At 47.0% G+C, this 14,820-nt stretch overlaps 1 protein-coding gene across 1 annotated transcript in view; it reads left to right on the top strand.

Annotated features, from left to right (window-relative positions):
• The first annotated feature begins 4,211 nt into the window (after positions 1–4,211).
• The window catches only part of TMTC1 (transmembrane O-mannosyltransferase targeting cadherins 1), a 142,423-nt gene continuing 131,814 nt past the window's right edge, over positions 4,212–14,820 (top strand). The window contains exon 1 of the mRNA XM_086884757.1: positions 4,212–4,528. Coding sequence (XP_086740883.1) covers positions 4,227–4,528 — 302 coding nt within the window. The 5' untranslated portion in view covers positions 4,212–4,226. The remainder of the gene's footprint in view (positions 4,529–14,820) is intronic.

Here is a 14,820-nt window from a genome sequence, read left to right as displayed (position 1 = left end):
GTGGGCTGAACTTGAAACACCATATCCCCTTTGAGAAGGATAGGTCATCCTGAGGATATTGGATTTCTTTGTCTCCTAAGGATCACAGGACCAAGGTACTAAGTTTTCCTCTCCTGTTTGTTCTGGCTCTTGGCCACAGCTGAAAGTGAAAGCAAAACCAGGAACTTTCACTGGGCTGTAAGAAGAATTCACCAAAGACAAACTTTCTGTCGCCTGAATAGACTTAGAAGCAATTTGGTAACAAGGAAAAAGGAACATAATTTTGAATGCTCCATCAAATCACAGTACAGCGTTTCACTGTTGCAATGCTCCCAGTAACTCCAAAGTGCAAATCCTACCTGAGTAAACAGAGTTATGTCTGCACAGAACTCCTAGGAGGGGTTCAGGCCCACGTGGATTGCTCTCTGTCTGTCCAAAGCTCTCCCAGCACAGGCAGCACACTGGATTTAAGATGCCAAACTTGGTTCGTTTTTAACCATACGAATGTAACCTGTATCCACTGAAGATTCTACACGTGTCAGATACAGTTTCATCCTGGGGCAGCTGAAATGAATTGCAGTAACTGACTGCAAGCAGAAATCAATTGGACCAGATACCAAATGACTTCGTTTAAATGTAAAATTATTTGCTCAGACAGCAAGAAACTATTTACATATGCTACTTTTGAAATTTACCTCTAGCTATGACCATATGGTAATTTAACTTTTAAACTGTATTTACTGCATTCTTATACTTTAATCAGTCAATGCAAAGCTTAACTCTTCAGAACTCCGGGTTTAAGCTCGAAACTCAAAACATTTGCAGTTTCTCTCTGCCTTTGAGCAGTTGCAATTGTCAGATAATAGATCAATCAGTGCTCAACCCTTTGAAGTGTATCTGCTCAAATGTGTCTCCTGCCTTGCATTGGCTGCCGTATGTTTTACTCCAAGTGGAAGCAAAACTTTCCTGCTTTAGAAGAAATGAGCTCTGCTCAATTAGCAGTTTCAAGGTCTCTAGTTTTAACAGCCATTTGTTAATCTTTTTTATATAGCTGGCACAAAACTTGTGATTGAAATACAAGGAAGCAGGCAAATAGCTGGAGTACTTCGACTACACACAATTCCAGAACTCAGCCGGCTTTTCTGAGGAGCATTTTGGCTTCACATTTCAGAGGCAATGAATGACATGGCTACTTCATGTAGAGAAAGAACCAAGACTTACAGAAGAAGGAAATGCTTCTTATTAGATAACATTTTTGGAAGTAGCAAAGCAACTTTGGAGCAAATCACCCATCTCTTTATTCTCTCCTTTCTCTCTCTCTCTTTCCTCTCCCTCTGTGTCTGTGACTCCATACCATAGACAATAGTACAAATCTGACATCCAGAATACAGCAGTGTTCACTATTTGTTCTGCTCTCTGAATTATTTTTGCTGTTACTTTCTTTAAAGGTGGACAGGACTTCTAGCAACAGACAACATCTTGAATGTAATCTGTGATGGGGACGGCTGCGTGACGAGGTAATGTTTCCCTCTGTGGAGAAAGTAGAAGGTGATATGTTAGTGTTTCAGTGGGTCTTGGTGTGAAGAATGCAAGGTCTTCCTCAATGGCTGGCTGGAGCATTGCTTTGTCTCTTTCAGATGTTTGCTTGATGGAAAAAAGGAAAAAGCTGGTCTGACATGGAGAAGTGAGAATAGATTTTCTTGTCATAGAAGGACTTGGCAAATCAGCGTTAACTACATGTTTATGCATAACATTTCAATAAGCACATAAGAAAATGGTTTAAAAATAAATTGGGTTTTTCTCCGTTGCAAAGTCTAGATTTCTGTGCCAGATGAAAACCAATGGCCAGTATAGCTGCCTTCCTAAAGAGTGTGAGGGGAAGGAGTCCTGAGGGGGTCAGGACTGCCATCTCTCTCTTTTTGGTGTTAATCAAGCGTGGTGGGTTATTGGAAGAGAGCAGGCTGTTGTGGATCTGTATGAGAAGCTGTGCTATTTATTCCAGAGAGCGTGCCTGCTGTACTGTGTGATGTTAAATGGCTGTGGATGATACTGTCAGAAGACATTGTCAGGAAATTCATTGATGGGAAAATTATTTTCTGTCACCTCTCCATCATTTACTGATTTAGAACTCTGCATTTTTCGTGAGATTTTTATTAAGAACTAGTTAAGCTCAAGGAATGGACAGCAGGACTTGTGACACAGCAGGGACATGTCCCACAGTCCTGGATAACAAATGGAGAGACCTGTCCCTGCCCCTGGGCCAAGCTGCCTGCTGGCAGCCCTGGGCCCTGTTTTGTGGCAGGGGCAGGCTGTCAGTGGGCTGCCCCCAGCCTGTGATGATGGAGAAGGACAGAAAGCTGCAAGACATTGATGAGGAAAGGCTGTGAGGACTCTGATCCATGGACGTGAAGGACCAGGGGTCTTTTTGGGAGGGACAGCCCGCTAACCCCCTGGGCTAGGGGATTGCAGATTTTGTTCAGCTGAGTAATTTAGAATTTAAAATATTATGTGCAGTCTACTGCAAGACAATTTCAACCTATAATCTTTCACACTGTTTTTGTCTTCCTCAGCATTACAGTCCATGTTATAGTCCATTCCTCTCCACATCCCCCCACTGCCCCCAACCACTATTTTAATTAATGTCAACAAAAACTCTTGATTCCACCTCTTAGGCACATGTGCAGTAGTGAGGCTGCTTCCAGAGCTGCAGGGTCCTCGTGGGCTCTGGTCCTTGGGTGCCTCTGGAAACCCTTCCTGTTCCCGTGCATCAGCTTTGGCAGTCCAGCTCTTAATGCCTAGGCTTTGAAACCTTGGTGAAAATAAAGACCAACACACTATCACAAGTGGTCTCCCACTGCTGATGAAAACACCATGCAGCCAACTGCCTAAATGTCATCAGCTGCTTAAAGAGAAAGTTTGAATTAATGGCTCTGACTGTGGAGTTTCCTTCTGTCCCGGATAAAAACACACCGTCCTAGGCAGAGTTAACTGTTATTTTTAGCTATAACAAAAGTGCATCTGAAAAGCCTGTTCTGCTGCACTTGGAAAGTACCAGATTACTCAAAGTGCCAAATACGCTGGAGGAAAAAGCGCTCCTGGAGCGGGCTTGCCCCGGACAGCCTGCATGAACTTTCCACGCTCCCCTCCTTTTCCCACACTCACACACACACACACACACACACGGGGAGCAGCTTGGAACTGCACGGGCTGCTGGTGAGCCCTGCTCAGAGTATCTTAAGAAATAAAATTCAAAGTATGTCCACTGCGTTCATTCACCTAATTGTATCAAAGCCTCTTTGCCAAGTGGTGTTATTGCTTTGTTTAGTTTTAAGCAGAAGGTTGTCTTTAAAGGATAAAACCCCATTAATAGAGTCCTTGTTTTTCTGGTTTTTGAGGAATCTATGACTACATAGTTTTGATATAAATAGATGGTCTGACCGTGGCCTTTCCTCAAGTTATTGGGGCTTGTCACTAACACGAGAAAGGTCATCTATGGGAGGGTGGGGACACACTGCAGCTTTCAAACGATTTTGGAAGAGTATCAGGAAATGGACCAGAGTAGAGAAAACAAGTTTTGCGGCACCAAAATGCCTTTCCCTCCAGCAGGACACAGTGGGGGGCTGTTTGGTACAGCCGACGCTGCAGCGTGGAGGACGCGGGCCGGCACTGATGCCGTGGAGCGGCGGGGATGCGGCGCAGCAGCGCCGGTACCGGAGCAGCGCGCACTCCCTGGGTGCCGTGGGGCCGGCGGGGATGACCAGCTGAGCGCAGCCCACAGGGGAGCTGTCCGCGGGGGGGTCGGAGGAGGCGCTGGCACCGGGACAGCCCCGCACCCTTCTCCTGGGAGAGCGGGGACGGCGCTCCCCGCCGGCGGCAGACCCTGCCCCGCCCGGTGCCGCCGTGCCGGGGCGCGTCCCCTCCCCGGTGCGCGGCGGGGTCCCCGCGGGCAGAGCCCGCCCCGCCGACGGGCCGAGGAGGTGGCGGCGGTGTGACAGCGCGGCAAGGAGCATGCGTGCGGGAGGGGGCGCGGGGGGGGGAGGAGGAGGAGGAGGAGGAGGAAGAGGAGGAGGAGGGATGGCGCGGGGAGGCGGCCGCTGTTTATTTGCAGCCGGCCGGGCTGCGCCTCGGCAGAGCGCGAGTGGCCGGCGGCGGTCCCGCTGCCCGCCCCGCACCATGCGGGCGCCGCTGCCTCCCCGCGCCTTGGCGGCGGCGGCCGAGCCGGGGCAGCCAGCGCGGCGCCCCGCGCCATGGTGACGGGCTCGGCGCGGGGCTCCCGCAGCCGGGACCGAGCCGCCCCCTGCCCCTCGGCGGCCGGGCGGCGCGGCGGGGCGGCGGCGGCGGCGGTGCTGGCCGGGCTCTGCGCCCTCTGCTACGGCAACTCCCTGCGGGGCGAGTTCGTGCACGACGACGTCTGGGCCATCGTGAACAACCCCGACGTGCGGGCGGCCGCCCCCGTGTCCGCCGCCTTCGCCAACGACTTCTGGGGCAAGCGCATGGCCGAGAACACCAGCCACAAGTCCTACCGGCCCCTCTGCGTGCTCACCTTCAAGTGAGTGGCGGCTCCCCCTCCGCACGGAGCCTCTCCCGGCTCCGTGGCCGGGCGGGCGGGGGCGGCCGGCCCCGGGTGGGGGTCAGGGGGAGCCCCGCGGCCCCGGTCCCGCTGCCTCGGCTCCGTGATTCAGCATTTCTGCTGTCCCGGAGCCGTGCGGGACGGGGGAAGGGCGGGGGCGCGGCCGTCGGCGCCGTCCCCCGGCCCGGCCCGGGGCAAGTTCTTCGGAGAAGGGAAGCGACGAGGCGACGCTCCGGAGGAGTCCGCCGCTCTCCCGGCAAGTGTCCCCTCTTTCCCGGCAGTTTGGGAGCAGGTGGCGCCTCCTCCCCGGGCTGCGGGAGGGATAAGAGGGGAAAACGGAGCTTTTCGGAAAGCGCTTTCGACTGGGGACGGTGCTCACATGAATTCCCCCGAGTTCTTCCCGTGCTCTATGTCGCGTACTTTTTCTCCGCAACTGAGTGATCGTGCCGGAAACTTCCCGCGGTGTGATTTGAAACAGAGCCGTAGTCATCTCTACCTTTGTTCTCAGCGCTAAGCGGAGGGGTCAGCCCCGCGGGTACCGCGCAGTTCCGTGCATCCCTCTTGGCAGCTGCCAGCCTCCCGTGTCAGTCACGGAGCTGCAGCCTCCCTGCTTCAGATGTTCCTTCCCTGTGTACCGGGCAGAGTTGTTGAGGAGGAGTTTCGGTTTTGCAGGAATAAAGGCAGGCTGAGCAGCAAAAGTGACAGCTACCATTGCTAATCCTAGAAAGAACCTTCGCTGGCCTCTCTGCCCCAGGAGAAGAATTTGCGGCAAATCAGCTCAGTTACAATCCATACAATTTGTCATTCTTTCCATTAGCTTGTTCTCTGTTTAATTTATTCTGATGGAACATTAACGATGATGAGTATTTAGCAGATTTTAGCATTTAGAAATGATACATGTGTTTGCAGGGAGCTGTGCTGAAGAGCTGGTGGTGTGGCTGAGTGATGTCTAGTGCTCGGTGATCGGTAGATGCTCATCACAAACTACGGCAGGTGCTGGGAATAAAGGGTATGGATGTTGGCAAGTCTGCCAGGGGGATGTGTTACAGGCTCCTGCTTCACTCTGCCGATTGAGTAACTCATTAGCACACCGGATATATAAATAGAATTTCATGAATACGTGGAAATTGAGTCTTTCTGTGAAGCAAGAGCGGTTTTGGGAAATGGAACATCCCTTTGGCACTCCCACAGAACACTTGCTGCTCTTCGGTTGTAAAGGTGGACTTGGAGCCAAGAGCCATCAGTGTTGGCTGTCTGGGCACAGGCTGGCATGCTCCTCATAAAGGAGAGCTGAACAGCACAGACCCTTGTAAACTGGATTTTTTAGAACAGGTTTTGTACCTTCTCCTTGAAGGGCGCCTCAGCACGTTTCTGTAAAGAGCGGGGTGGGAATCGATAGTTGCAGGCAGAGCTGGCTTTGTGCACACAGAGTGCTTCTCCATCGTGTGTCCAGCCAAACTTCTAGTTTGGGGATCCCTGTAATTCATACATCTGGGGGTAACTGGGGAGAGGAGTGAACCTGTGTGTGTCACCACTGACCTCGTTACCTGCAATATTTGCACTGCAAAATATAAATATATTGATCTAGGACTTGGCATCCTAGATCAGTTTGCAGGATTGAGATTGTAATGCTAATGAGCAAAAGAAACTTAAACTTTAATTACAAATGGAAACTAAATTCTCTAGTTCCCATTTGTATGTATTTGAACTGGTTTTGCCTTTGCTATTTAAAGGGGTGTACGTCAAAAAAGGATGAAGTGCTGTCTCTGCCTAGTCCTTCTGGAGGGGAAGTGACACTAATTTTTGTGAACAAGATTTCATCCTCTGTGCTTATAATAACTATACAGCCAAGACATTGGGTCAAAGGCAGAGTCATTTGTTCACCACTTGGCATCACATTTGGAATAGGGAAGGAATCGTTTATCTTCCCTGGCTGCAGAGGGAAATTATATTCACCACGTCCCAATTATCCTTCCAGCCTTCCAGTTTCCACATTCTTCCCATTTAATTTCTACCACCAGGGTGTCAGAGGAAGATGTTAAGAGCTGGGTGGAGTGAATCCTCCAAACCCAGTGCTTCCAAAGAAGCCTCGGGAAGCTTTTGCCATGCGACACTGAACCTGTGGCTGAGCCATGCTCTGCCTGCCTGAGCCATCCACCCCTGCCTTGCCCAGCAGGAGCTTGCTGGTTGCTCTCTGTCTTCCTGCAGAAGGAAAAAAGGATTTACCCTCATTCCTGTAAAAAAATCTCAGCAGAAAACTGATAGGTAACAGAATGGAAATGAATGTTGCTAATACTTTTGTTAGAATTTACTCCACCCACTTAGGATACTCGAGAAAACTGTGTGATATATGCAGAAAGGAAGGGAGGACCAAAGTATTCTGGTATCTTTATTGTTAGTAGATTTGCTTGTTTTATTTAATTTAGCTTGATGTTGTCCTGATTTGGTCAAATCCGAGGCATTTCAATATCAGCCTAGTGGCTCTATGTCTTTTGCATGAAACTTGCATCTTTAAAGACTTGTTTTGCATCTTGCTGTATTAACATAAAAGAATCTGGGAGATCTCCAAACTGGCTATACAGAACAGAGGTGAAGGGTGGGCTGAAATTTATATCTACAGATTCTTATTTCTGCAGTCTCTTTTCAGCCTTTTGTGGCTGTGAAAGTAAGAGGCAGGACTCAAAATGCCCCGTGGACTTTTCATTAGGCTGAACATATCCTACATATAAGCTACGTATTCCTGAAATGATCTCAATTAAAAAAATTTATCACCCATCTGTCAGAAAAATCTGAAGCAGACATTGCTGAAATTGTGTAACAGTAGTTCAGCATCCCTGATGAATTGGAAATCATAAGTGACAGTCCTCATTCCAGTAGACTAATGCTCTGGAGCCAAACAGTGAAAAGAGCTCAAGTATTTGACATTATTCACACTGGATCTGACAGTATGAATGATCAGAGGGAAAAAAGAGTGGCCCACTGGAACCATTAGCAAAACTTAAAATATTCACAGAATTGCTGCACTGTTTTGTGTGGGTTAACATCAGACGGGGGGAAAAAAGCCTCCATATGGACTGCTGAATTAAGTAACGTTTGCTTTGTGTCTTTGAACTTCTCTTACCTTTTCTCTTGACTTCTATAAAATAAAGGAATGTTGAATGTGTTGGTCCAGAAGCATTCATATTACACATGGGTAACTGTTGGGTCTAGCACAAGTCCTCATCTGTGCAGGAGCTGAGATGATAGGCAGTGGTTTTGCTTAGTCCTTCATAAAAACTTACTTCATGCTCTGTTCTCCAGCTGCTGTCATTTAAAGGTATTTACCTGCATGTGTTTTCTTCTCTAAGAAGTGATTCAACATACTTCTTTCTAAAGAAGGCAACTTTTTGGACTCAGAAGAGACTGGTTTTTGGTGTCTTCCTTATAAAGTGCTAAGATGAAAGGTGGGGAAAAAAAGGAGAACTGCCAGTTCTGTAATTCACTCAGGATTTTATATTTAAACTGGGTGCTTTCTGTCTTACACCTTGCCTCCACTAACAGAAGTTCACTGAATCATTTATTCCCTCAGTAGCACTTCAGTTACTCCTTGTTTCCAGTGGTTTTGCAGAAATGTTTCTCAGCTGCTGAAGCAGAAGGTGCAATCCTCAATACTGTCTCCCTCCCTCTTTCTCTTTCTGTCTGCCAAATCCCCACTTAGATAGGTTCTCCAACCCAGAAACAAACAGGTGATGAAGATTTGGTGTAGCCAGCAGCACAGTGAAGGTATGCAGTGCTAGAAAATGGTGAGAATGAAGCCTTTCAAATCCCCTGTATGCCAAGGTTTAAAGACATTTAATCAGATGTGAGCCTCCTGGTTTGCAGGTGGCTGAGAAGTGAAGGCCCTGTGTGCTCAGCCGTGTTGGTGGTGCCAAGGCAGATGCTGCTGCAGGATGCCTCAAGGAACAGCTCATCAGGGACAGAAGAAAGAGGTGGTGACAAGTCTAGGACGTGTGGCAGTGTGACAGAGGGGGAGGATGGCATGGCAGGGAAGCACAGCAGATACCTGGTCTTCCTCAAAGGAGGTGGGAGTGACTGATCACTGGGAATGTGCTTGGCTGTGTGGGAAGGGTGTAAGAGTGTCCACTCCAGCTGCTGCTGGTGGCCTAGGAGGAGAGGAGCTGGAGGGGGAATAAGCTGCCAAAGGGAATGCAGCTCTCCCACCAGAAAAGACGACACACAGTTTGTGCAGAGAGCCATCCTACTAGTCCTCTAGCTGGGGAAAAAAAAAAATGGGGAAAAAGATAAATTAAAAAGTCTGGGCTGTGCTCAGGTGCTGACTGCAGAATGGACAGACCTGGAAGGTCTGTCCACCAAGGCTGCTAGCCAGTGATGGCTTGGGTATGTACCTGCCTGGGAAGTAAATACGGCCCTTCAGCAGCAGCTCAGTATTCTGGGTTGGCATCGAGAGCCTCATGTGAGGCTCCGGTGGCTTTGGATCAAAGCCTTAAGTGAATGTGAGCTTGGGTGAGATGTAAATACATAGCCAAAGAGAGAACTGATTCTATAACTCACTGTCAGCCTTCTCATCTATCTAGTTGTTTACAGCTGATCCTTCTGTTTTTTCAGCTGTAGCAGTGGCATAAGTTTCAAGGACAGGGAGCTTAAGAAAACCAGAACAACCTGGGGAAGGAAAAAAGACCTTGCATTTTCTTTGTTATTGATTTAATGCTATATTACAGTTTGACATCGCAGGGTAATATAGTGGAGCTATAATGTGTCAGGTTAAATACACAGTGCACAAGCATTTTCTTCCCTCTGTACATCACAATGTTTAAGATTGTGTCAGTATTTCTCCTGTACAGCTTAGTCTACTATTTCTACTCATGCTGTGGCAGTCAGTCTCCACACTGCTACTGTGATACCTGCCATGAAATTGATGTAGTACTGGTGTAGCCACACTGGATGAGGTGGACTTTGTGAAGAAAAGCAGATGCTTTGGTGAGACTGGTTGTGTTACAGCTGGAATATGCACACACTATGTCTTTAAGCACATAATCTTTTCTTTTGACCCAGAGCAGAATGCTTTGCTGCCATTTTAGGTGTCTTCCAAAGCTTGGTGCCTCAAAGCTTAGGTTTTTTCCCCTGGTTCCAGGTGCACAAGAAGTCTCCCTCACAGACAGAATTTTTGTAGCAGGTGTCTGATGTTTATGGCCGTAAGTTTGGGTTCCTCTGGGGTTGCTTGCACTCCCTGGAAGGAGGACAGGACTCCTGTGGAGGGTGAGGGGAAGCTCCCAGCCCAGGGATGGGGGGTGCAGACCTGGCTGGGGGTCCGTGCTGTCATGCTGCTTGCAGCCAAGCCCAGAGGTGAGGTGTGCACAAGGCATGTAGGAGTCTGCCTTCTCATTTTGCCAGCCCTGAATAAAATCTGCCTGTCTCTTGAATTTAAAGCCCTTTATGAGGGAGAGAGTTCTCTAATTCTCCTGACTGACTTGGCTGAGGTGAATGCAGTCACTCTTATCTTTGCTGCGTGCTTCAGTGGTATCTTGTCTCTATTTAACACCTTCCAGTTCCTGGGGATTTTCTCTCATCGGGTATTCTGTTCCTCTTGCACCAATGTCACCATTAATTTTCTCTGGCCATCTTTTACCTAAAAGTCTCAGCTTTTGATCAGCCTCCTTACCCACAGGAGCATCCTTGTCAATACTCTTTAGAGTCCATGAAAATAAAGTACCCTGGCTGCTGCTGGTTAGCTAAAGGCGTTTCTCTGCATTCCCTTGCTCTGCTTCTGACTGCTTTCCTGGGCTTTCTCTTTATTGTTTCACAATAAAGAAGAAGGAAAGGGAAAAGAAAAAAGGCTGTTCTCTTTTCACTTCACCTTTTTTTCCCTTTTTTCTTTGCTTCTTTGTAAGTCAGAATGGCATTTCCTTCATGGTCTTCAGCGTATTTCAAACTTACTTCAAATTTGGTGAGGAACTGTTACACCCAGTTTGAAATACTGTCTTTAGGACTAATAACCTTATACTAGATTTTGGTTACTATTGCTTTATCTTCTTGATGAGTGATTGTCCTAGCTTGGTTTTTGGTCTTGTCTCATCCCTTTCTCTCTCCATGCTCTGATGGATGGCTGCTGAAGAGTTTCATGAGTCTTCATTTCCTCAGCTCTTGCTGAGATGCTACTTAAGAATAATTTTTAAGACAAACTGCGTTTTGTTCACTATCTAGATAAAATGACCCCTGGTTTGTCACTTCTTTGATTGCCGTCATCTGGATTGTTTTCTTCTCAAGTTTTCCAAGGCTGCTTGTGGAGGCAAACCTAGAGCTGTGTGATTGGTGCTCTTGCTATTCGTAACACGGGAATGATCATCACACCACACTCTCTGTGGTTTCACCAGAAAATTCTGCCCTGGCACATTTGCCACTTTCAAGGTGCTGTTTCTTCTCAGTCTAATTATGATTTTTATTTCCTTTCCCTCCCCCTGCTGGAAAGCAATAACCTGCTCTGAATGCCTGCACTTCACTAGTGCTCTTGTAAGTGATGACTTCTGTGCTCCGAGGCGCTTGCTGTAGCCTGGCAATTGATACAGCCTCTGTCTTCTCACCCATAGCCATTATAGCAAATCAAGGACCAAACCATTTAAGGCTTATTGTCCATTTAATTCTTAGGCATTGTACTGTACTGTGGAAAGATTATCAGCACAAATCAGCACGAAGTGCTGTTGCACTTTGTGGTGGAAACTGGCCATTGCACGAACACCACTGCGAAGGGGCTTATTTTCTGTTTACTGCTATAGGTTTTTCATTAATCTTTGAGCTGTTTCCACATACAGCCTTAACCATTATTGCTAGTGATGCAGCTGCACCTCTTTTGGAGTGCAAATGCTCATTTCCCTGGCACAAAGTACATGCATCTGTGGAGTTTATAAGGAGATTCCACCATGAAAGCGGGTGTTACTTTGCATCAAGTTTGCCATATTTAACACACAATTTGAACAGGAAAAGATCATCACAGGAAACCTAATCCATCCTTATGTATTGAATTAATTTATATAAATCTGCATATGAGCCTTCCTTATAAAAACTGTGGGGGTTTTATGAGGTATGGGATGCTCTGAGACTTTCCATTAAGTGTTACTTGCTATAACAAATTACCATTATTATCCTGTGCATTTCTATTTCATAACATGTTGTGTTTCGTTGTTAGTCTTTTGAAAATAATAAAATAGATTAAACTAAACAAGAGCTGCCCAGGGATAATAACAAAGTCTATAAAAAGAGAAACTCTTCAATTATGGTTTACAATATTATTAAATCATAAGAGGTCTTAAAAAAGGTTGAATGAATCTTCACGTGTACAAGTGGGTGAAAAGCACTATATTAGAGCTGGGATGGCGGGGGAGTGCTGGTGATTATGTACTGTAACTGGTTATGTGTGGAATTCTTCTGTGAGCCTGTGCTCTTGCAGCATAGACCCCTCTGATTCTGAGTCTGTGAGGATGAAGTCCCACTGAGTCCCACTCCATTTCCAGGCCCTCTCTGTGGAGAATTGCTCACTCAGAATTGATATGTCCCTGATGACTTCTCTGGAAGACACCTGAGGTACTGATAGAGGTTATTTTTAAGAGATAGAATGATTTGCTTGCTTCTGGAGAGCTGTTGTACAGGCTCTACTCAGTGACCCTGCAACAGCTGCTGCCTGTGGAAGTCTCTCTTTCTGAGAGTGAAGCTGTGTAATTCCTTTTCTGAGAATGGATGGTGGAGGAATGGTAGAAGAACTGCTGCAGGTGGCAAAGCAAGCTATACTATTCCACTGTTCCTGGCAAACATCCATCAGCCTTAACAAAACCAAGGGTTTTCTTATTTTGCTGTGCCTCCTGCATGGAGGTGTAGTTTGGGCAGTGCTCTGCCTTGGGTGTGACATGCTGAGCCACACATGCTGCAACACTGGGGCACAAAGCCACTGTTGAGTCTTGGCTTGAGGAGGTGTTTCAGTGCAGCCTCTCTGCCCTGGTGGGACATGTGGTCAGTGCTGAGATTTCTGTAATCAGTTTTTTATTTTGGTGGTGGCTGGATGGTGCTGATCAGTTCTATTAGAAGATACCTGTCAATGTCACCCACAGTATTGAGAGACTTCACTTTGGTGTATGTGCTCTTCTCCTCCTTTCCCTGGGTCTTCTGAGAGCCTTTGCATTTGAACTGCCTTTTGCCATTTCACATTTCAGGGTTTAGCAGAATCATTACTTCCAGGGACTCTTCCAGCAGAGATGTTAAAGCAATAAAAACTCTTCTCCAAGTGTTTTGTGGGTGGCTCCTCTGAAGAAAGACCTCCATGTCTGAGATGGTTGTATCTCCTCTTTCAAGGGTCTCTATTCCTAGGAATGTTATCACTTGCTGTATTCAGCCTCAAATCTTTAGGATGCTGTTTGCAAACAGCAGTGACTCTGTTTTGAGGAGCAGCCTGTTCTTACAGCCTGGCCAGCCCAAAACATCTCCTCTCCTCACTGTGTGCTCTACCAAAGCCATAAGATATATCTTTACAAGTTGTGCTTTAGCTCAGACAGAGGTTATTATCTTCATGCAGAAATGACCACATGATACAATTTTCCCCATTTGTGGGGCAGTGTAAGTATGGTAATGCAAGGACAACAGCACCCTCACCTCCCTCCAGTGTAGTGCAGTCTTTGCTTGCCAAAACTTCTGTTTATGAACTTTATGTTGGAGAAAGACCACTTCTTCCTTAATTTTGAGATTCATATCTCTGTTTTACTTCCTTTGTTTGCTGAACCGTCTACTGTGTATAATTGCTGCATGCTGCTGCCAGTAAACAAGACTGACTCTCGCTGTTAGGGTATTAAAGATTAAGAGGGGAGAAGTAATTTTTTATTTACCCATCTCCTTCTTGGCTCTCTTGCCCAGAACTTCCTCCACAGCTCCCCTGCGGTGCAGCAAATTTGGCATTCCAAAGTAGGCTGCCTTTTTTTCCCCCATGGCTGTGTGAGCTGGGGAGCTTTGCAAAGTTCTTGTGACTTGGATTAGAGCTGTTTGAAGACCCAGATTTGCTCAGCCGTTTGACATACAATAAATTTAACCACTGCTAACGTTTCAACAGCATTCTGCTGGGATTGTTTCGGGACTAAAGAATGTTTCCTTCATTGCCATGTGGCCTAATTTCTTATGACAAAGAGCTTTAGCAGCAAAAAGCAGTGGTGTGAATATAGCACCTGCACACACTCATGTTTAGTGTTCCTGGACCATCAAAGATGGTATTTAAAACATACTTGCAGTCTGATTTGGCTGTTTAGTGGAAGAGTTACCTGAATAGCATGGTATTGTGTTTGTGTTTTGCTCTGCAGTTTTTAATTTATTTAAAGAACACAGCCAAGCTGCGAGGCTGATGCTTTAACAGAGCTGTTCTCAATAATTTACATCAGGTAACTCACAGCTTACAGGCCTCATTGACTTGATGTTCACCCTAAGAAGGGGTGTGAAGAGCACACCCCACCTTTGGGATAAGGGACCTGATGGGGGTAGGAAGATCCCTTGCCTATAAAGTTCTGCCTCTCCTGCCAGCAGACCTGTTTTGGAGGATGAGAAGTGACAGACACGATCCATGGAGACCAATGATAGATTTTTCAAGAGTATTGTCAGATGTCATGGGTTTAGTGACTGGTTCTCACAACTTGGCCAGCTAAATGAGAATCTCTCCCGTTTTGGTGCATGAGTTCATATCACCTGATGTCCTGAGCACTTGCCTGCATCTGCTTTCTCCAGAAATCAGGTTCCCAGGCCACACTTTGTCATTGAAGGGGAGCAGTGGACTATGCTCCAGCTGATTTACAGCCAGAAGTTATTCATTTGTATAAAGAATGTCTCCTGCAGTGGGTCCCTGTGATTGTGCACATCTGCAGGTGTCTTGGGGTGAGCTGTGGCTCCTTTAGGGGCAGGGTGGCCCTGTGCCGCCCCTTGCTCCCCTCAGCATGCTGAAAACAAGATTCTGGCCTGGGGCTTCCCACTGCTGCAGAGTATTTGCAGCTGAAGCTCTGGCTGGATGTCTCTTGCTGCCATTTCTTATGGTTTGTCATTCAGTGCTGGTAGAAATAAGGGAGAGTGATGGATGTTGCTGCCCTGAAGTGGCTTGCAGGAGAAATGGGATAAAAAAAGAAAAAGCTCCAACTCTTCATGTATTCCTGAATCACAGAGACTGATGTCTTGTCAAAATGTAACTGCATCAACCCATACTTCAAAGGGAAAGGTCAAGTCATGCCAAAATCTCACTTTTTCACAAACTCTCTGGG

This window comes from Cyanistes caeruleus, chromosome 4, assembly GCF_971803275.1.
Source record: "Cyanistes caeruleus chromosome 4, bCyaCae1.hap1.1, whole genome shotgun sequence".
NCBI lineage: Eukaryota > Metazoa > Chordata > Aves > Passeriformes > Paridae > Cyanistes > Cyanistes caeruleus.
This window is presented reverse-complemented; position numbering and strand designations above follow the sequence as displayed.